The sequence below is a fragment of the Mustela putorius genome, unplaced genomic scaffold (assembly GCF_011764305.1).
Source record: "Mustela putorius furo isolate JIRA1106 unplaced genomic scaffold, ASM1176430v1.1 tig00003949_pilon_pilon_pilon, whole genome shotgun sequence".
Taxonomy (NCBI): domain Eukaryota; kingdom Metazoa; phylum Chordata; class Mammalia; order Carnivora; family Mustelidae; genus Mustela; species Mustela putorius.
Window position 1 is genome coordinate 7,427,096 of NW_025422093.1, and position 22,666 is coordinate 7,449,761.

Sequence of the window (22,666 nt, forward strand, 5' to 3'; positions counted from 1 at the left end):
AAATGTCCTGTCAGGATGTACTGTTTAATTAAGTCAGCAGGTCTATTTAAGTGCTCAGTATCTTCTCCAAATTTCACTTTTATTAAAAGTTCTCTGTGGGAACCATCTTTTAAAACTCCTTGCCTCAGCATAATTTCAGAGCAAGTAGCCCTTGTGCCAGGATCAGTGGGGGCAGCAGTGAAGACTGTAACTGGTGTGTTGGTGAGCCCAGCCACATCCCAGAGGACCTGTGAGGCCACCATCTGGATGCCCACAGCCCTGGCAGCCAGGACACTGGAGAACATGCTCCTGAGAAGAGGGCACAGGGAAGAAATGTGGATGGAAGATCCTGTGCACACCTCAGACTACTCCTAGAGTGTGTTGCCACGGAATTAGTGACCACCCCAGAAGACTCGGTGACAGCCCCCTAAAGCCCTGCCATTCCCTGGCTCCCTCTAGCTCTGGCCCCTGAATGTTCTGGTGTTGGGGGAGGCAGCAGGCCCAGCATGCTTATTCCCTCCCTCCCTGCCCCTTGCAGTCTACACATTTAGTGCAATTCCTATCAAAATACCAACAACATTTTTCACAGAACTAGAACAAACAATCCTAACATTTGTATGGAAACACAAAAGACCCCAAATCATAAAAATAATCTTGAAAAAGAAAAGCAAAGCTGAAGACATCACAATTACGTACTTCAAGTTATATTACAAAGCTGTAGTGATCAAAACAATATAGTACTATTTTGATACAGACCCAGATCAATAGAACTGAATAGACAATCCAGAAATAAACCCACAATTCTATGGTCAATTCACCTCTGACAAAGCAGGAAAGAATATTCAATGAGGCAAAAACCAGTTTCTTCAACAAATGGTGTTGGGAAAACAGAACAGCAACATGCGAAAGAAGGAAACTGGACCACTTTCTTACACCATACATAAAAATAAATTCAAAATGGGTTAAAGGCTGAAATGTGAGATCTAAAACCATTAAAATCCTAGAAGAGAACACAGGCAGTAATTTCTCTGACATCAGCGGTAGCAACATTTTCTAGATAGGTCCCCTGAGGCAAGGGAAACAAAAGCAAAAATAAACTACTGGGACTACATCAAAATAGAAAGCTCCTGCACAGCAAAGGAAAAAATCAACAAAACCAAAAGGCAACCTTCGCAATAGAAGAAGATATTTGCGAAGGGCATATATGATAAAAGGTTAGTATCAAACATATAAGGAACTTCTAACTCAACACCCCCCAAAATAATAATTCTATTAAAAATGAGCAGAAGATTTGGACAGACATTTCCCTAAGAAAGACATACAGATGGTCAACAGACACAGGAAAAGATGCTCAACATCACTCATCATCAGGGAGATGCAAAACAAACCACAATGAGATATCACCTCCCACTTGTCAGAATGGTTAAAATAAAAAACACAAGAAATAATAAGCATTGAAAAGGATTTGGAAAGAAAGGAACCCTCTTACACTGTTGGTAGAAATGCAAACTGATATAGCCACTATGGAAAACAGTATGGAGGTTCCTTTAAAAATTGAAAATTGAACTACCATATGATCAGTTCCACTAATGGGTACTTAACCAAAGAAAATGAAAACACTAATTCAAAAAGATATACGCACCCCTATGTTTATTGCAGCATCATTGATAATAGCCAAATTATGGAAGAAGCCCAAGTGTCCATTGGTACATAAATGAATAAAGAAGATGTGATATGGGGCACCTGGCTGGCTCAGTTGGTAGGGCATGCAACTCTTGATTTCACAGTCATGAGTTCAACCCACATGTTGGGGGTAGATTTACTCAAAAAAAAAAAAAGTGTGTGTGCATTTGTGTGTGTTTGTGTGTGACAGAATATTACACAGCCACAAAGAGAATGACATTTTGTCATTCGCAAAAAAAAGAATGGCTCTAGAGAGTATAATGCTAAATGAAATAAGTCAGAAAGACAAATACCATATGATCTCATGGATATGTGGAATTTAAGAAACAAATGGACAAAGGAAAACAACAAACCAAAAAAAAACGGACTCTGGGGTGCCTGGATGGCTCAGTCAATTAAGCATCTGACTCTTGATTTCAGCTCAGTTCATGATCTCAGGTTTGTGAAATTGAGCCCCACATTGGGCTCCATGCTCAGTGTGGAGTCTGCTTGAGATTTCTCTCTCTCCCTCTCCTTCCATCCCTCTCTCTACTCTCTCTCTCTTTCTCTAAATAAAACACACAAAATATATTTTTTAAAAATTCTCTTTAAAGGGGCGCCTGGGTGGCTCAGTGGATTACGCCGCTGCCTTCGGCTCAGGTCATGAGCCCAGGTTCCTGGGATCGAGCCCCACATCAGGCTCTCTTCTCCTCAGGGAGTCTGCTTCCTCCTCTCTCCCTCTGCCTGCCTCTCTGCCTACTTGTGATCTCTGTCTCTCAAATAAATAAATAAAATTAAAAAAAAAAAATAAATAAAATAAAAATTCTCTTTAAATAAAAACAAACAAACAACAACAACAAAAAAAAAACAACTCAGACTCTTAAAGGACATTTACCAGAGGGGAGGCGAGTGCAGGGATGGAGTCAAGTAGGTGATGGGATTAAAGAGTGCAGGTGTTGGGATGAGCACTGCATAATGTATAGAATTGTTGAATCACTAATATAACACTATGTTAAGTGTACTAGAATTAAAATTAAAATTTAAAAAAAGTCTCCAGTGAGATACCATCTCACACCAATTACTATGTTTTGGCTACTGTCAAGAAAACAAACAAACAACAACAGCAAAAAAAATAGAAAGTAACAAGTGTTGGTGAGAAATTGAAACCATTGTACATTTTTGATGGGAATAAAAAGGAGTAGAGATGCTGTGGAAACCAGCATGGAAGGGCCTCAAAAAATTAATAATAAAATGACCACAAGACCCAGCAATTCTACTTGTAGATATATACCAAAAAGAATTGAAAGCAGGTCTCAAAATATACTGGTATACTCATATTCATAACAGTGTTACTCACAATAGCTAAAATGTGGAAGCGAGTCAAGTATCCACCCAAGCACAAATAGATAAGCAAAATGTGATATAATTCATATAATGGAATATTATTCAGCCTTAAATGAAGAATATTCTGATACATCTACAACATGGATAAACCTTGAGAACACCATGCTAAGTAAAGTAAGACTATCACAAAAAGACAAACACTGATTGATTCCACTTACACAAGATACCTAGATTAGTAAAAATCATAGAGAAAGAATGAAGAATGGTGGTTGTCGGGGAAAAGTGAGGTTATTGTTTAATGAGTATAGAGTTTCAGTTTTATAAGATGAAAGAGCCATAGAGATGGATGGTGGTGATGGTTGCACTTTATGAACATATTTAATGCCACCGAACTGTACAATTAAAATGGTTAGGATGGTAAATTTTGTTGTGTGTATTTTATCACAATAAAAAAAAACTTGGAAAAATATCATTATAATCCATCTCTTTCTATTAATTCTCACTACTATTACTAAAGTCTGGCCTGGGGTCAACAACAGACTAGCCACAGGCTGAATGCAGGCTAGAGACATGATTTTTTCGTTAATTAGTTGCCAATATAAAAGCTGGGGGGGGTTGCTCTCCAGATACTATTTTCCACATAGGAGAACCAAGATTCTTTAGAGAAATGACAGTTCTAAGTTTGGGCAGGAAATTTTAAAAGATGAGCTGGGACATCTTGTCATGCATGATAGTAAAGAAGTTATCAATTTCTTTGATTGTTAAAGCCAAATGACTCAGGAGCCTGATGTATAAAAAATGAGCTGATTTTATCATCAACAAGAACTGCAATACATTAAAAACCATCAAATATATTTAAATCCTTGAGTTCATAATTATAATAAAAACAATTAATTGATAACCAGGGAAGATGCTTGGGAGTTAGCTCATTATTTTGAAGATATACAAGTAACAGGAAAGAGTCAAGTGTTCTTCCTGCCATCCCTAACAAAGTATACTGCAAAGTAACCAAATAATGGATAAGGGAAAGTTTCTTTTTACAGAAGTATTCTAGCTAATAACTAAAAAGAGTTTCTTTTTTTTTAATTTTTTTAAAAGATTTTATTTATTTATTTGACAGAGAGATCATAAGTAGGCAGAGAGGCCGGCAGAAAGAGGAGGAAGCAGGCTCCCTGACCAGCAGAGAGCCCAATGCGGGGCTCAATTCCAGGACCCTGAGATCATGACGTGAGCCAAAGTCAGAGGCTTTAACCCACTGAGCCACCCAGGCACCCGTAAAAAGAGTTTCTTAGGTACACAATGCTACATACATATACAATTGACAATAGGAAATCACTATTCTGCAACCTCAAAAAACTAGTTGAGCCAGATACTCAATATGAATGGTCGTTAACATTGTAGAAAAGAGGGACATCACATTTCAGGTCTCCTGGCACATGAAGGAACATAATACCACTTATCTAGCAGGTTTGTCCCAAAAAATTGAGCTGAAACTTGATCAAGCTTCTATATCTGACTACCACTTGACAGAAAATACAGAGGAAATGTGAAAATGTTAAATGATACTTTAAGGATGCAATCAGAAAAACCCAGACTCGAGAAGATATTTGCAAATGACATATCAGATAAAGGGCTAGTATCCAAAATCTATAAAGAGCTTAGCAAACTCAACACCCAAAGAACAAATAATCCAATCAAGAAATGGACAGAGGACATGAACAGACATTTCTGCAAAGAAGACATCCAGATGACCAACAGACACATGAAAAATTGCTCCACATCACTCGGCATCAGGGAAATACAAATCAAAACCACAATGAGATACCACCTCACACCAGTCAAAATGGCTAAAATTAACAAGTCAGGAAATGATAGATGCTGGCGAAGATGCGGAGAAAGGGGAACCCTCCTACACTGTTGGTGGGAATGTAAGCTGGTGCAACCACTCTGGAAAACAGCATGATGGTTCCTCAAAAAGTTGAAAATAGAGCTACCTTATGACCCAGCAATTGCACTACAGCGTATTTACCCTAAAGATACAAACGTAGTGATCCGAAGGGGCACGTGCACCCGAACGTTTATAACAGCAATGTCCACAATAGCCAAACTATGGAAAGAACCTAGATGTGCATCAACAAGATGAATGCATAAAGAAGGTGTATATATACACAATGGAATACTATGGAGCCATCAAAAGAAATGAAATCTTGCCATTTGTGACGACATGGATGGAACTAGAGGGTATTATGCTTAGCGAAATAAGTCAATCGGGGAAAGACAACTATCATATTATCTAACTGATATGAGGAAATGGAGAAGCAATGGTTGGGGGGTTGGGGGGTAGGAAAAGAATAAATGAAAGAAGATAGGATCAGGAGGGAGACAAACCACAAGAGACTCTTAACATCACAAAACAAACTTTGGGGAGCGGGGGGGGGGTGGGGTAGGGAGAGGGTGGTGAGGTTATGGACATTCAGGAGGGTACGTGCTATGGTGAGTGCTGTGAAGTGTGTAAACCTGGAGATTCACAGACCTTTTCCCCTGGGGCTAATTACACATTATGCGTTTACAAAAAAATTAAAAAATTAAAAAAAAAATAAAGGGTCCCAGAATCACAAAGAAAAACCCAGACTCTGGAAAAGTTTACAAAACAAACATCCCAGTTTCTTTAATACATGAAAAAAATGCAAGATGCCCATGAAGGATTATCTCCTAATACTCTGGGGTTTAAAGTTCAGACTTTAAGCATCAGTGTGTCTTAGAGACAAGTACTGCCTCTGCCATTTATCAGCCATTTGCATGGAGAAATTAATTTAACCTCTTCAAGCTCAGGCTTCTTTACCTATAAAATAGGTAAATACTAATCGCAACTATGTCCATTGAGATAATGGACATAAAACACTTAGCTCATTGCCTAACTTATAGTCCATGCAAAATAAGTTATTTTTATAATCTTCATCAGTAAAGAATGTGTGCTGAATGAATGATTAAATGAATGACTAGAATTAATCGGCTAAAAATACTATGAGCTATTCTTGGCTGATAATGTTGGCCATGTCATTTACTCAATATTTATAGGGCACTGGAGCTAGTACAAAATGCGTAAGATGTGACCTTTTCGAAAAGAAATCCTCCATGTCTTAACCCCAAGGAATACTAACTAATGAGGTTGTCAAGGCCCCTCTAAAAGCCTGCTGGGAAGAACTTTCAGAATAGAGGACCATTGTTCATTGTCCTTTCCTATAGAACCTGACTGAGGGCGGGTAATGCCCATCGTCGTGCGTGTACTCTGTATCACTGAAACACTTCAGAACCACTCACGTTCTTAACAGACCTTGGCTGCTTTCGTCTGGTTCCTTCTTGCTCTTCTCACTCCCACCTGTTCATTCCCCCTTTCCATGCGCAATGTTTCCTTCTGCTGCATACAGCACCTGAGGGTCAAAAGATGGACTTATTCATTGGGATAACTCGGATTGGGAAAAAATAAGCAAACAGAATGTTGCCAGAATGTTAAGAGAACAAGTACTTCCTCATTAGAGAAGAGACGACTGACCTGCTTAAAAGTGGAGATTTGAATGACTAACGCAGGACAGAGAGCTTCCACCTTAGAAACACTCAACTTACAAATGACCCAGACACACATTACTGCCCTGCCCCGGCCCCACCCCAGGAAGCTGCTGTTGTCATCGGCAACACTAGGTGCAGGAAGCGGGTGGAAATGAAGATTTTATACAATCAGGGGGTTCAAAATAAAAGGGAAAAATTGAGACAAGAATAGCTTTTTTTCCCAACCATATCTCAAGTTTATTTACTTAACTCTGTTTTACTGGCTAAAATTCTGTATTATAGAGAGCCATGGTTAGTAAGCAGGGCTTTAAAAAAAAAAAACAAAAAACTACTCCCAATGGGAGTTTATGTGATCTTCTATTACTTTCAGGCCAATTTTTCACTAATGATATGAGAGATTCTTAATGTCAGTGGGTTTATTTTTTAATGTCAATATTTTTAATCAGATAGAAAGAGTGCCCTGATTTCCTACCAACCACAATAGATAGTCAGCACCACAGGCAGTGTCCTGAGCAAGGGACATTCCCTTGTAAGTCTAATTCACAGCCACCATGTGTAGGAAACCCAATCACCATTTTTATGTGTAATGCAACAGGAAAGGAGCCCCCTGGAGTTCTTTCTTAAGGATCTCTAAGATGGATGACATAGACTTGAGACAGTCGCAGCAAATTCTGCTCCCTGGAGGAAGGCTAATCAAAGAAAGAGACAAAGAGAAAGAGAACAGACAAAGAGAAGCTGATCTGAAAATTGTATAAGGAAACAGACACACAGAAAGAGAAGGGGGAAAAATCCTGCTGAAGTCATTTGAACTCCTAGATATTATGGACTTCCTAGTTATATAACCCAATACAGTCTTGATGTACTTAAGATACACTGGACTGTGTTTTTTGTCCCTTCTAAACAAAAACCCTAGAAGAGCTTCATTCTCGGACCCACTGGTTCACTTCCTGGTTTGTCTCTCTCTGACCACTCAGCAGGCGTCCGCCTGGTTTCCCAGAGTAGTGACCTCTCTCCTCAGGTCCTTGTCTTCCAAAGGCAGCACCACGAGTAAGACTGGCCCGTTCCCCAGGTCAGCTTCTCTCCCTGGAGCTGACCTCTGAAGGGGGAATGCTATACTTCTAGATGCAGCATCCCTTCCTAATTATGTGATCTGGACCCTTATTTTCTTCCTGTGTTGTTGGATACACCTTGAACAGTACTACATAGGATTCCAGATATTTCTCAGCAGTTTTTGAAAGTAGACATACATCATGAAGGTCCCCAGAGCTGGGTTGAAAATACTTGCATTGGTAGAGTTAAGTGAACAGTGGAATACGATGGGTAACTGATGGGCATTTGTTTATTTCATTTCAGGTCTGAGCTCAGGTTTTTGCCAAGTTTATTTCAATGTAGTTTGTGTAGTCATTTCCCAGAAATTATATGACCTTCTAGGATCTTTTTAGATTTTTTTTTTACACTTTATTACAAGGGGGGGGGGATTTAAAAAATAAAAAAAGAAAAGAGAGAAAGAAACCACATTGAATTCTACCTTTCTTTTTTTAAAAATATTTTTTATGTATTCATTTGAGAGAGAGAGCATACCTAAGCACAAGCACAGGCACAAGCAGGGGAGAGGGGGTGGGGACAGAGGGAGAGGGAGATGCAAACTGTCCACTGAACAAGGAGCCCAATGAGAGACTTGATCCCAAGACCCAGGGATCATGACCCGAGCTGAAGGCTGAAGGCAGATGCCTAACCAACTGAGCCACCCAGGCACCCCTAATTCTTCCTTTCTAAAATAAGTATTTCCTTCCAGTTTGCACCTAATGTATTTCTTTTTTTTTTCTTTTAAAGGTCAGAAAACCTTCCCCCCGCCAAAGCTCTGCCATAGATTTTTAGCACGTACTGATGGTCACTGGCTCTATGAGGTCCCCATAGCCGGCAAACAGAGTCTGGCCATCAGCAGACAAGGCCAGAGAGGTACACTGGGGTGTTTCTGCCTTGCTGCTGGTACTGATAACTTCCTGCTTCAGTTCGTCTACAGTGATCTTGCCTTCTGAGTCCCAGATCTTGATGCTGGGGCCCGTGGCCATATACAGCCCATGTCTGTTAGGACTGAAGTCCAGGACACTGACGATATCTCCACCATCTGGAGTATAAAGATGCTTGCCTTTGCTGAGGTCCCACAGCATGGTCTGGCCCCCTGTGCCTCCAGAAGCAGAGGGATCCATCTGGAGACACAGTCGCAATGTCCAGGTACCCTGTGCGGTTGAAGTGGTTAGTCTTCAGCTTGTAGTTTGCCTCGTTCCATATATTGACCAACTTGTCCCGGCCGTAGCAGGCAGTGATAGGGTCGCTGCTACTGGACGAGAAGCAGACACAAGTCACCCACTCCGAATGGCTCGCATCCTGGACGGTACATTTGCATACACCCAGAATATTCTACCGCTCGATGGTTTTGTCTACGGAGCCAGAGACAATTTGCAGTGTTATCAGAGGTTAAGGCCCCACTAAGCACATCCTTGGTATGGCCTACAAATCTGTGTGTGGTGGTACCCATTGTAGATCCCAAAGTTGAAGGGTTCCACCACAAGAATCTGAGAGGGCAAACTGGCCATCCGAGGAGATGACCCTGGGAAGCCCACCATGGATGCCCTAGTTAGTCTCCTCCCTGGTGAGCTTCTACATGATGATGGTCTTCTCTTGAGAGGCAGATGGTATCATGTCCAGGAACTGGGGAGGGATGAGAATCTGCGTCAACCAGCCATTGTGGTACCCTTGAGGGTACCACAAAGTGTCCTCTGCTCAGTCATGGCAGTGGTAACATCAGGTGTTCCCGTGGTAATAAGGATGGAGCTGGAAGGCTCAGAGAGACTAGCACCGAAGCCACTCCAGCCACAGCCCTAGTGAGGAATAAAGAGCTGCATTGGATGTATCTCTATTTTTTCCACATGTGGAATCCCAGTGATTTAATTGTCTGCTTTGTCACTTATATTAAAAAATAAAAGCTTTTCTCCATGCCTGGTCTTCATAAATGTAATTTAATAGCTATATAAGTAATACAATGGAACTGTAAACAGAAATATAATTTTAATTCTATCTATTCCTTCCAATAGGTATATAATTTACATGATATTCATAATTCATCTTATCGAGTCGCCAGACATTTTAATTTTTCCCAATGGAAAGTGGGGTTATTGGGTCAAAAATCTATGAACAGCTCTTGCTGTGTATTATACAAAATCCATTCTCAAAAGAATTATTCCAAGTCACTCTACCAGCTAAGTGTGGGTGCATGTGTATGGACATTTCACTTAACATGCAGGAGATCCTGTCTTTGGTACTATTATCTTATTTCTCTTTTTCTTATATAATAGGTGTTACATGTTACCTTAGGATATCATATAAGTTAAAATCTGAATTTCAGAAGGAATAAGTAAGACTTAAGAAAGGAGAGAAAAATGAAAGCTTCCAAGTGTGTAATTTTTCTGTTTCTAAATCTTTTGAAAGTTAGCACTATTAATGTATACTATTTATAGTTCTTTCCCCTGTTTTAGACACTGTAACTCAAAGAGAAGAATGTAATCTTGCATGGACATGCTATCCTACCAGTAAAGGCTGGTATTAAAGGCATTAAAACAAAGATGCAAATCTGTCATTTTATACTCCACCAAAAAACAGATATACCTGGTGAAAGACAAAGCTGTAAGGAACAGAAGGTAAGAGTCAGAGGAGGCAAAACCTAGAGATTTCATTTGAGAGGTTTTACAGAGTCACAACGAAGAAAGGTCAATATTTATGAACCAATACCATTCAAAAATACCCCAGACTTTTCTGATACTTGACCACCTACCTTCCCTGCTCCAAGGTGTGAATTTGTCCTTAAGACAAGTATCGAAACTGTGAATCTAAAGGGTGCTTCCTTAGGAAGCAGTAACAGGCTGAGGTGGGCTATGTGGCCCTTGAAGAGGACTCTGGAACAATCTTTAACTCTGGAATTCTGCCAAGAATGAGGCACAGCTCTGGGCTAGACTTAGGACAATGAAGACTGAAATGACTGACACATTTAAACAGTTGTGGTCAGACTGCAAAGCTGAGCAGCCCTAAAATAGCTTGCATGCAAACTTGATAGACTATTTTCAACTCCTTGCTTGTTTATCAGAGTATGTAGTTTTCATTAAAGCACTCAGCAGGTTCTATGATAATTATATTCCAAATGCCAGACTCTAAACTCTTTGATTTCTACAATTCACCCATAGGATTTTGTTGTTAAGTATATATAACAGAAAATTTAAAAAAGACAATTTTAACCAAAAATTATTCTATAATTATTCTACAAGAGTATTGAAGGTGATATATGGGAAATACTTAGTATATTCAACCCTTCATTCATTCAACAAATTTTTACTGAGTCCTATCAGGCATTAGAAATTCAGTGATGCATAAATGTCCTTGCCCTCTGGGAGCATACATTTTCAGAGGTGAACAAGAGAGGGCAGACAAATAAATAGTAAATAATTAAACTAATAAATATAATTTATGTAACAAAAATTATGGTGAATTTTCAAAGATCGCATAAAGAAATGAAATGCAAGATGACAAAGCTGAGGAGGTGGGAAGATCCTAAACGAGATGGCGCTTTGCACTTTACAGAGCCTATCATTTCCAAGATCTATGCAGCCCTTGCTTCTTCCTCTGGCCTGCACCAGTCTACAGCCCTGCAACGCCCCCACGCAGCGTGCACACACAGTACACCGTCATGCGTAAACACTCCCCTTTTCTGATGACCCCAAGACTTAGCTCAGTATTGAGACTAGAAAACCCTACTTTGTGTTTTTTCTTGTAGATTTTATTTATTTATTTGAGAGAGAGAGTGAGAGAGAGTTCACAAGCAGAGAGGAAGGGTAGAGGGAGAAGCCATCTCGCCGCTGAGCAGGAAGCCTTATGAGGGACTTGATCCACAACCCCCAGGGATCGTGACTTGAGCTGAAAGTAGATGCTTCACCAACTGAGCCACCCGCATGGCCCTAGAAAACCCAACTTTAAAGAAACTGCAGGCAGTAGGCCCTCCTAGCTGCCCCAATGATACTTAGTTGTTGAAAGTGCAGCTTGACATCTTTTTCCACTCACCATTTTAATCTCTCGTAGCACATTAACCAAAAACAAACAAACAAACCAAAAAAAACCAAAAAACAAAAAACAAACCACTGAACAAAGAGGATTTGAGAGAAAGAATAGCTAACTTTAAACACACAGAGAGAAAAAACTTGGGGGTGGAGCACTCACCACAGCTCTCACTACGCACTCCTGTAGAACAGGCCATTCACGCTGGCCACTGAAAGTCGCTACCCGTTCACTGCCGACTTGGAGGGCGTGGAATCCACTCTCCCCTGGTTAGAAGTAATCTAACTCTCCTTCTCAGGGCAGTCCTCACCAACTCAAAAGAAAGTAGATAAATCTCGTCTGGGAACTTGCGCCTGGAGGCTGCTTTTGGCAAGTCTGTGGGAGAAAGAAGGTTCAGGAAGCCCAGCAATGGGGATCACACCAACTGCACACATCTCACCAGGGCTGGGAGGGTGAAGAGGAAGGGCAACTTCCGGCTTTGACTCTCACACACTCCCACCTGTGGTGCTTGAATACATGGATGAGCAGGGTGGCCTTGTTGTCTCGCATGAAAACCAAGAGTCACGTTGTAATCCTGTAACTCTGCCCCCAAGGAACAGGTCTTAATTTTGTATTCTGGCAAAACTTCAGATAAAATGAAGTCACAGAAAAGAGCTCAAAGATGCCATAGATTCTCGTTGGCTCTTTCTGGCCACAGCTTAAAAGAGATACCCATGAGGCCTCCTTAATTGGACTCACTTGGGATGATTGAACCTTAAAGAGGAAGCAAATGAGTAACAGGTTTAGTTTTTGTTTTTAAATAATATGCAGTCACCAAGAAAGAACTGCAATTCAATTTAATCCCATTAATTATCTGGAAGGCTTGTTAAAGTAAGATTTATCCAGAACCCTCAGGTTCTTATATGGTCTGGTAAATCCGCTGATAGATACAAAAACCATGTCTTCACTCAAAGAAATAAATGCCAAAGTGTGATATTTGGGGCTTTGACAGTTAGTGGGAGAGGTCCTGTGATAGCCCCCGACTTCACCCCTCGACAGGCTTTTGATTCAATCCGCGTGAGACAAGCATTGCTGGTGGAGAGCGCTGATGATGCAGCTGCCAGCGATGTAAACGTGTCTTGGTCATTTGTAGGCTATGTATACAACTCGGGTTGGTTTACAGACAACAAAAAGACCAAAAATTAATTTATAGCTGTGGGATAAAAATGTAATTAAGAAGATTTTTAAAATCTGTCATTCCCAAGCACAGCAGCCACCCCAGCGGTGTCTGGCTTACAGTTGCCAAAGGATTTGCTGCTTGTGTCTTGGGCCGTGTGGGTGGGCGTTAAGGATCCCATATGGTACGATGCTCATTTCTGCATTCGAAGCAGACAGCAGGTGGACTGCCTTCCGACCGTCTAACAGGCAAAACCACTACAAATTCCAAAATCTGGTGGGCAATGTAAAGCCTTGAGTGGAAGGGCACTGAAGGAGAAATTAGCACTTCCTATATGATGATGATAACACTCTAATGGTAGAGTATTTGAAATTATTTTTTAAAGAATATTTTATTTATTTATTTGACAGAGAGAGAGATCACAAGTAGGCAGAGAGGCAGATGGGGGGGCGAAGCAGGCTCCTCGCTGAGCAGAGAACCCAATATGCGGCTCGATCCCAGGACCCTGAGATCATGACCCGAGCGAAAGGCAGAGGCTTAACCCACCGAGCCACCCAGGTGCCCCGAGTATTTGAGATTATTAAATAAATGTATTTCTAGCTCCCGATTGACTTATCAGAGCCACGCGGTGTAAAGATTACCTTTCTGGAGTGCATGGGTGGCTCAGTGGGTTAAACCTCTGCCTTCAGTTCAGGTCATGATCTCGGGGTCCTGGGATTGAGCCCCGCATCAGGCTCTCTGCTCATCGGGGAGCTTGCTTCCCCATCTCTCTCTGCCTGCCTTCCTGCCTACTTGTGATCTCTCTCTCTGTGTCAAACAAAATCTTTAAAATAAATTTACCTTTCTGCCATTCAAATTGAGCAAGGAGGTTGAGTGGCTTAAATGCAGTCCCCATAGAAAAGAGGAGGAAGGAGAAAGTCTGCTCTGCTCAGTACCTTGAAATCATGGGTAAGTGTGAGGAGGCAAAGTACACTATTTGCCATGTGAACTGACTGGTCTGGGAGCAAAAGATTATTATATAGGTTTGACTAAAAAAACAAAATCAAACGAAGTTTTTGACACAATCCCCAACTGGAATATTAGAATGAGACCTCTATGCAAAGGATGCTGCCAACCTCTGAAAAAGTGTTCAGATGGATGGGTTGAGTGAAAGTAGAAGAAAAGACAGTGCTCCTTGTTCCCTACAGTGTGTGCCTGTAATAATCCAGGAAGATGGGACACCTGGATGGCTTAGTTGGTTAAGCGTCTGCCTTTGGCTCAAGTCCTGATTCCAGGGTCCTGGGATCGAGTCCTGGATCTGACTCCCAGCTCAGCACAGAGCCTGCTTCCCCTTCTGCCCCTTCCCTCTACTCGTGCTCTCTCACTTTCTCTCAAATAAATAAATAAAATATTTTAAAAAAAAAAAGCACTAGGAGTATCTTTTGTTCTAATATTTGGTCTTTGACCCCATACGTAACACAGGGCTCCTAAATCCCTTGGAATTTTCTAGGTGAATGTTTTTTGTTCCAACGAAGGGACTCTTGATGGGCTCTTGAATGGGTAGTTAGTCACCAGAAAGACCAAGCCATGATAAGAAGCTTAGAATTTTGTGTCCCACCCCACTTTCTCCAGATAAGGGAGAAGGGCTGAAAATGGAGTTAATGATCAATCATTCCTCACCTGTGGAAGCCTCTGTAAAAATCCCAAAAGCATGGGGTGTGAAGAGCACATAGAGGTCCTGGAAGAGTGGGCATGGAAACGCCATGCTCCTTCCTACATACCTTGTCCTACACATGCCTCTCCTTCATCTGGATGTCCATCGGCATCTTTTATCATATTTTTTATAATAAACTGATAACCAGGAAGTAAGCTGTCTTCCTGAGTTCTGTGAGCCACTCTAGCAAATTAATTGAACCCAAGGAGGGGGTTGTGAGAAGTTCTGGTTTGGAGCGTGTGGGTCAAGTACAGTTGACAACCTGGGCTTTCAAGTGGTGTGTGAGGTAGTGTCAGGACAGTTGCAGGGTTGAGCCCTTAACGTGTAAGATCTGATTCTACCTCCAGGTGGATAGCGTCCCAACTAGTTAAATTACAGGACATCCAGGTGATATTGCAGAGAACTGCTTGGTGAAGGAAAACTCCCACACAGCTGTGTCAGAGGTGTTGTGAGTGAGGCAGCAACCTGAGAGGAAAAGAGAATCGTAAGAGGAAGACAGGTTTTCTTTATACCTCCTTTGGGGAAAATATAAGGGAAGGGGGCAATAGCTCGATTATGAAGATGGATTTTTGACTGGCTAAATACTTCCTTGGAAGTCTTTCAAAACCAGAAGACAGTAACGTGGTTTCTTCCACCCCCTCAGAACAGCCCTCTGCTATCTCACAGTGGGTTATGAGAAAGATCTCTTACAGAAAGTATAGAAACTACATTTTCTTTGCACATCTAGATGAAATGTACAAATCACTGTATAATAAGTACTATTATTATCGCCCCCTTTTACAGGTGAAGAAATTGAGGCATAGAAAGAGTAAGTAAATTTCTCAAAGTCAGTGATGGGGTGAGGATTTGAGATCAAGCACTCAAGATATAGAACTCACACTCTTAACCCCTAGACTGTGTATTCTCAAAACCTTCCTCTTGTATGTTATACATTTTAAAACGGTTCCTACATAGGTTGCTATTAATTTGACCAAGAACAACTCTGAAATTACATTGTTTGATGATAAAAGAACTTATTTACATAAATTGTGCATATATTCTTATACATAGAGAATTATCTTTCATGATATTCATGAGGAGATGGAGAATTGTTGACCCTGGGTTGTAGAACTTGGAATGATTTTTAAATTTTTCTCTATTCTTTCTTGTTCAATTGAAATTTTTATAAGATCATGGCTTTGCATTACAAGTAGGAAATACAGTGAGGCTTGTATTAATAAGGAGAGAATTGGCTTCACTACAATAATAAATCTCAAAAACTCAGTGGCTTAACACATGCAATTTTCTTTTCTGCTGCAGATTGGGCAGCTTCCTTTTGAATCATAACTCAGCAATTGGATCTACTTCTTACAGTTCCACAACTTCAATCAATCCTTGGTTTCTAGAGTCATAGAGGAAAAGGATAAAGGAGAATGAAGAATTTATACCTGCTCTTAAATGCCTCCATTGGCCCAGAACCGATCATGTGACCTCACTTAAACTATAAGGGGAAGTGTAGTCTATCCTGTGCCCCAGAAGAAAGGAACTGGACAAAGGAAGCACAAGTAGTCTCTATCATAATGTGAATTCCACTGTAAGAACTTAATAAAAGAGCATGGCCTCCAGAGTCAGGCTGTCTGGGTTCGTATCCCAGCTTAGGCACTGACTGAGACTATGTGACTTTGAGGAAGTTATTCAACTTCATTGTGCCTATTTCCTCATCTCTCCAATGAGGAAAGCAGTATTGCTGTGCAGGTTAGATGAGGTTGTATGTTGACAAGCACAGGAGATTGTTCACAGAGATGACCATGCCTGCCCATTTGCACCATGATTTTTCCTCTCCCCCCATAAAAGCATACAGTTTATTACCCTACCCTTGGATCTGGGTCTACCTGTAATTTGCTTTGATAGATAGAATGTCATGGAAGTGATATGTGGCATTTCTAAGTCTAGAATCCAATGATCCTTGCAGCTTCTGCTCTTGCTTCTTGGAATTCTGCCCTGGAACCTCCAGATGAAGAAGCCTGGCCTGGCTACTAGAGGATAAGAGGTCAGTGAAGGAGAGACAAGCTGTCCTAGCGGTGGGTCCTTATACCAAGCCGCTAACAGCTACCACCAATTGCGAGACATAGGAGAGGGGACAAGTTAGGTTATCAGAGCTGCCAGATTAATTTGCAGCCACATGCATAACCACAAGCAAGAAAAGCAGAAAAACCATTCAGCGAATTCCATCCCAAATTGCTGACTCACAGAATCATGAGTAAATAAAAGGGTTGTTGTTTTAAGCTACTAAGTTTAGCACAGAGTCTGTCACAGCTTCATCACACTGCTTAACACCGTACCTGGCACATAATAAGTATTTTAATAAATGTCAAATGGTGTTATCACTTTTTCATCTAGTTTTAAGCTCATAATATTTATAAAAGGCAACAGAGATTTCTAATCTCATTTCATAGGTGAGGAAATGAAGGCTCAAAGGTGGTAAATAATTTGTCTGGTATCACAGAGTCCTTAAGGTGTCAACTGAGCATTTCAGATTTGACCTTGTAAATCCTTCTCCAGTGAAGGCCTATTCTCCACAAATACATCCTTTTATGAATAGGAATAGGAACCACAGTGGAATATCTGCTCCTACGGTTTTAATTTACTAATTTCCCAGCAAAGAGCATAATCAGGCACCCAGTACCCTAGTATTTCTTTTTTATTTTATGATTTTATTTATTTATTTGAGAGAGAGAGAGAGAGCACAAGCTGGAGAGGGGAGGGACCAGAGAGAGAAGCAGACTCCCCACTGTGCAGGAAGCCCAACAGGGGGCTGAATCCCAGGACCCTGGGATAATGACCTGAACTGAAGGCAGACTCTTAACCAACTGAGCCACCCAGGCACCCCCCCCCCCGCCTTGTTAATGACCTTTAGTACCTGTAGCATCAGATTGAACTTTAGAGAAAGGTAAGTAATTTTTTTAATGGCAAAAAAAAAAAAAAACTAGTTGTTGTTTTGTTTGCTTTGTTTTGTTTTGTTTTGGAGAAGACTTGAAAAAGATGATCTCTTTGAAATCAGAAATGAGATTTGTAGGACATCCATCAACAGTGATCAAAATTCCCTGAGAATGAGTTCTATTACTTTAGTGATAGACCCCATTGACCTGTCAATCCAAAGTATCTACAACTTTCAAAATCTACTAGTTCCTCACCAATACCTGCAACCATATTTTTGGTCATGCATGCATTTCCATGATTTTTAAAAGTTCTTGCTCTCTCCCAGGTGAAGGATGAGTTCTATTCCATTGAGCCAACAGAGATCTATTTCCTCCACATGTAAATATTTCTAATCCTCCTAACTCTGCCAAAGTAGACCTGCAAATATAGCTAATTCATCTCTTCCATTCATTCCCTCATAAACAATTCTTTGGGAAGTCCTATGGACTTTACCTTCCAACTCTACCTGAAGTACAACACTGCTCACTATCTCAGCTATTACAACCCCTTGTCTAAGATATCAATGTCTTTAACTTGAACTAGCGGTAGCCTCTATTTGCTTCCACTCTCTCTAGAACAGTAACTTTTTGCAATGATGGAAATATTCTATGCCTCACTTCCAGTGGAAGTATTCTATGCCTACACTTCCAATACAGCTGCCAGTAACCACATATAGCTATTTGAAATGTGTCTGGTGTAACTTGGGAACTAAATTTTATTTCATTTTAATTGATTTAAATTTGAATAACCACATAAGACTAGTGGCTACTATATTGGATGACACAGATAAAGGGCATGGGTCTAATTATGTAACTTGCCTGTTAAAAATCCTCCACTACAATTAAGATAAAATACAAAGTTTCTGCCTGACTTATAAGGTCTCTCATGACCTGGCCCTACCTACCCTCTTCTCCTAGATCAGTGCAAGGACCTTCTTCATGTCTCTTGAATACATCAAGTTCACCCTCTCTGACATCTGTTCTTCCTTCTTCAGTGGGTCTTCACATAATTGACTCCTTCTCATTCCGGTCTCACTACTCAAAAGTTACTTCTTCAGAGCACTTTCTCTAGTCATCAACCCTAGTCTGCCCTAAATCCTATTCCATTCAACACATTATAAATCACATGATTATAGCATTTATCATTAACTGAAACTATCTCACAAGTGTATTTATTTCCACGTAATTGTTTCTAGCTTTGATTGTGTCCTCCATCAGAAAAAAAGGGCTACCAAATGCAAAGACTTGGCTTATTTATCACCATCCTAGTGTCTTGATGAATCAGGGAATCTGGGCTCTTGAGGTGAGAGCCCAATGATAATACCAGTGGCATAGTGTTTCTTTGACTATTACATGTTGGGGGTATTACATGTTGTTTTTCCTCTGACTTAGCACTTACTGAGTGCAGCCAGCATGTCCTGAAAAAACAAGAACAAAAACAAAACACAACCTGGTGGATGAGCTTAGACCTACTCTGAGAATGTAGGAGAGCTACGGAAAGCATTTAGCCTTTCTTTCTCTTTCTCTGTAAGATTCTGACTCTCTCTTCTAACTAGTGGCTAAAGAAAAACCTCTGGTGAGAGTGAAATCATGAGCAGTCTCCCACTTTTTCTCATCTCTCGGAATACAGTGAATGTGAATGAAAGATCTCAAGAAGAATGTTCAAAAGCTTGCTGCTCGGACACCAACCTTTGAGAGAAGCTATGGATTGATGGCTGCCTGTGAGGAGGTCTCCAGAAACTGCAGCAATTTTCCAGGTGAGCTCATGATGCTGGTAATGAGACACTGCTGACACAGCTACGTTTGAACTCCAACTCTGGCACTGACTCCCCTGGAAGCTCTCTGATTTCCTGGAGGATCTTTCACAGGGACGTACCACACTTACCAAACTTTGCCTCATCTAAAAAACCCAGAGTAGGGCATAGAGGGTGGTCACAGTGGTCGCAGTAGGCAATGGCAGGTGGCAATGGCAGAATTTTGTCTACCAGAGTGTTTAGCCTGATTGGCAAGGGAGCAATTTCCATGTCAGTGTGTGTTGGAGCACATGGAGATGTCATGAAGAGTGAAAACTATGCTCTCCTGAATTACGTTGACTGGTATGATTACTCTCTGCTCTATGTGGCCCACGTCAAGAACTTCTCTGCCAGCCAGAGGAGAAGAGGTCTTGAAAGAAAGGAGAAGGGTCCCTGGAGTGGCCTCTCCATTGATGAAAAAGTGGAATGGTACTGCATCAAATTCAATGAGAGCTTTACTGAAATGAAGAGGAGCACGAATGAGTGGAAGACAGTTGGGGGCATGTTTTTCATCGGCTTTGCCATTCTCATTCTGATTTGGGAGAAGCACTATGTGTACGGCCCCATCCCACACACCTTTGAAGAGGAGTGAGTGGCCAAGCCACCAAGAGGATGCTTGACACAAAGGTCAGCCTGATTCAGGGCTTCTCAGCCAAGTGGGACTATGACGAATGAGTAGAAGAACTAGGAGCCCACCACTCACTTATCTGAACCTCACCTTATTCTGCCACCTCCATGCAGCTCAGCGTCTTCACTGGAAACCGTTGCGTTGTAGCATCAGCACTAATAAATGAGCAGTCTATGTGGGGAAAAAATAAAACAATTAAAAACCCAGACTAAAGATGAAACAAAATAAAGCCTAGCAATTTGGTATTTTAGTCATGTTCTTTCATGTGTCTGTACCTATAAGGCAGGTTCACACAGAGTGGTCATGAACTGGTTAAACAGCAGAATTCCTGACTTCTGTAATCAGCGAGAAATGTCTGAGAGAGTTTCACAGAATTAGGACTTTGGTGCAGAGAGGAAAATATTGTAAGTCAAGGATTCATTCACTCATTCATCAACTCCTCCATTCATTCATTTCCTGCAATAAAGATTTAGGAAGCTCCTGCTATGTGTCAATAACTCTGCAGAGCTGTGGGGAAACAGAGATGAAAGCAAGGTAACCAGTGGTTTTTGACCTGAGACAATTCTCTGCCACATTTTTGATAAGAGACCAGCCCTTCCCCAGCATGGCAGCACTGGCCAACTGCAGTGCTCCATTCCCCTGGCCTTAGTGACTTTCCTTTCAAGAATTTTCTTCTGGGACTAATAGCAAAGACTGTCATTTACCTCTGGGGACACCATTCTGAAAACCTAGTACTGTCATAGCCAAAAAACTCATCATGTGGGGGAACAATGTCTGCAGTAGGAATGAAGGAAGCTACTACACAGCCTGAAGCGGTGTGAGGTGTAAAGGAAGAGAAGACAAGAGAAGAGTACGGAGAGGAAGGAAGACAGGGAAAGAGTAAGGGGAGTAAGAGTAAAACCACTTGGTATTATTTTCTGCCTGGATCATCACGCCAGATACCAGCACCATTCCTCCCTTTAAAAAAAAAAATCAATTTCATAATCCTCAGATAATCAATATTGTTCTCCTCCCATACATTTCTTTTTTCTTACAATGGTTTCAATTACCTGCAAATGAGAGAATTTAGATGAAACCAGAGAATTTGAGGAGGTCTCTGTAGTAGCAGAGCAATCATATTTATAACCATGAAACAAATGTGACATAGGCATAAGTACAATATACAGTCATGGCAGAAAAGGGAGAAGAATCAGCTCCGCCAGGGCTTGGTTTATTCTTTTGGGGGGCATGTTGCCTTGTACTGAGTAAATGCTAAGTCATTGAAAAAACATCATGCAGTTGCCCTGTCACTCAAGAAAGGCTTTGTGACACTGAAGTTAAGTCTGGAAGAGCATATAGCTGCCAAGCTGACAAACTGGGGAAAGGCAAACGGAATAAAATTAGAAAAAAATAGACCTGATAAAAAAGAAACAGAAAAGAAAGGAAAAATTTTATTTATTTATTTTAAAAAAGGAAGAGAAAAAAGAAAAAAAGACCTATGGTTCACTAGATGCCCTTGGTATGGCAGATTCTTTGCTATGACAAATTCTTTGCTACTTCTAGTGAGAGGTGGGGTCTAATTCCTCCACCCTGGATTGTCCTTAGTGACTTGCCTCATTAATAAAATATGGTAGAAATTATATTCTGGGATTCTTAGGTCATAAACAGTTGTGGTTTTATGTCACTGAGTTTTGAGATGGTTTGTTATGTAGCAATACATAAGCAAACAATATAACGAAAGCAATTAGCGTAAGAGGAGAGTGGTTTTTGTGCTGGAGATAAGGCCTCCAAAATGGTCAGATCCTAGAGGTACATGCAAAGAGCTGGATTTTATCGTGTCAGTATTGAGGATCCATTAAACACTTGCATTCGAGCATAATCATTCCGATGACATAATGGAGACTGGATTGGAAGGGAACCAATCTAGAATTGGTGTAGATAACTGCAGTCATCTAGGCATGAGATGTGAGGACCTGGCCTCAGATATCAGGAAGGGGGACTGAGAGAAGAATCCGTTACAGGACGTGATGGAGGCAGCAATAGGGCACTGATTGAATGAGAAACATAAAGGAGAGAGGTAACTATCAAGGTTTGGGTGACTGAAATGGACATTACCAGGTTAGAAACTATACAAGGATGAAATGATTTGGACAGAGTGATGAAGAGTTCAGTTTTTGACACAATGAACTTGGGAAATCTGAACAAAGATAGCTACTAAACACTTAGTTCACAGCTGCAGTAAATGATTATTCAGGGGTGCCTGGGTGGCTCAGTGGGTTAAGCCTCTGCCTTTGGCTCAGGTCATGATCTCAGGGTCCTGGGATCAAGTCCCATATCCGACTCTCTGCTCAGCAGGGAGCCTGCTTCCCCCTTTCTCTCTGCCTGCCTCTCTGCCTACTTGTGATCTCTCCCTGTCAAATAAATAAATAAAATCTTTTAAAAAAAATTTTTTTAAATGATTATTCATATGTTTTGTTTAGCATCTGTCTTTCCCGGCTAGATTTTAAACAGACTATTTTTGTCTTATTGACCTTTAAATACCCAACATCTGACAGTGTACTAGAACACAGCCAATCTTCAATGAGTGTTTGTTAAACTAACGAATGAATGAAATGATGTCCAGCACAGTAGCTCTCAACTTCAAATAAATATAGGAATTACATGGACAGCTTTCAAAGCCACTGATACCTGGGTCCCCCTGCCCTTCCAAACCCAGAGATTCTGATTAAATTGGTCTTGGTTGCAGCCTTGTGATTAAGATTTTTCAGAATCCCCAGCTGACTCTGATGAACAGTAGATAGTGGA

General features: G+C 40.9%; 1 protein-coding gene and 1 pseudogene across 1 annotated transcript; one reads left to right on the top strand and one right to left on the bottom strand.

Annotated features, from left to right (window-relative positions):
• Positions 1–8,406: 8,406 nt before the first annotated feature.
• On the bottom strand, positions 8,407–9,407 carry LOC101684284 (annotated as a pseudogene).
• Positions 9,408–19,414: 10,007 nt separating this feature from the next.
• LOC101683990 lies at positions 19,415–19,929 on the top strand. Its single transcript, XM_045069900.1, is given in 2 exon segments — positions 19,415–19,853; positions 19,856–19,929. Coding segments are annotated over 2 exon segments (513 nt in total).
• The last annotated feature ends 2,737 nt before the right edge of the window (positions 19,930–22,666 follow it).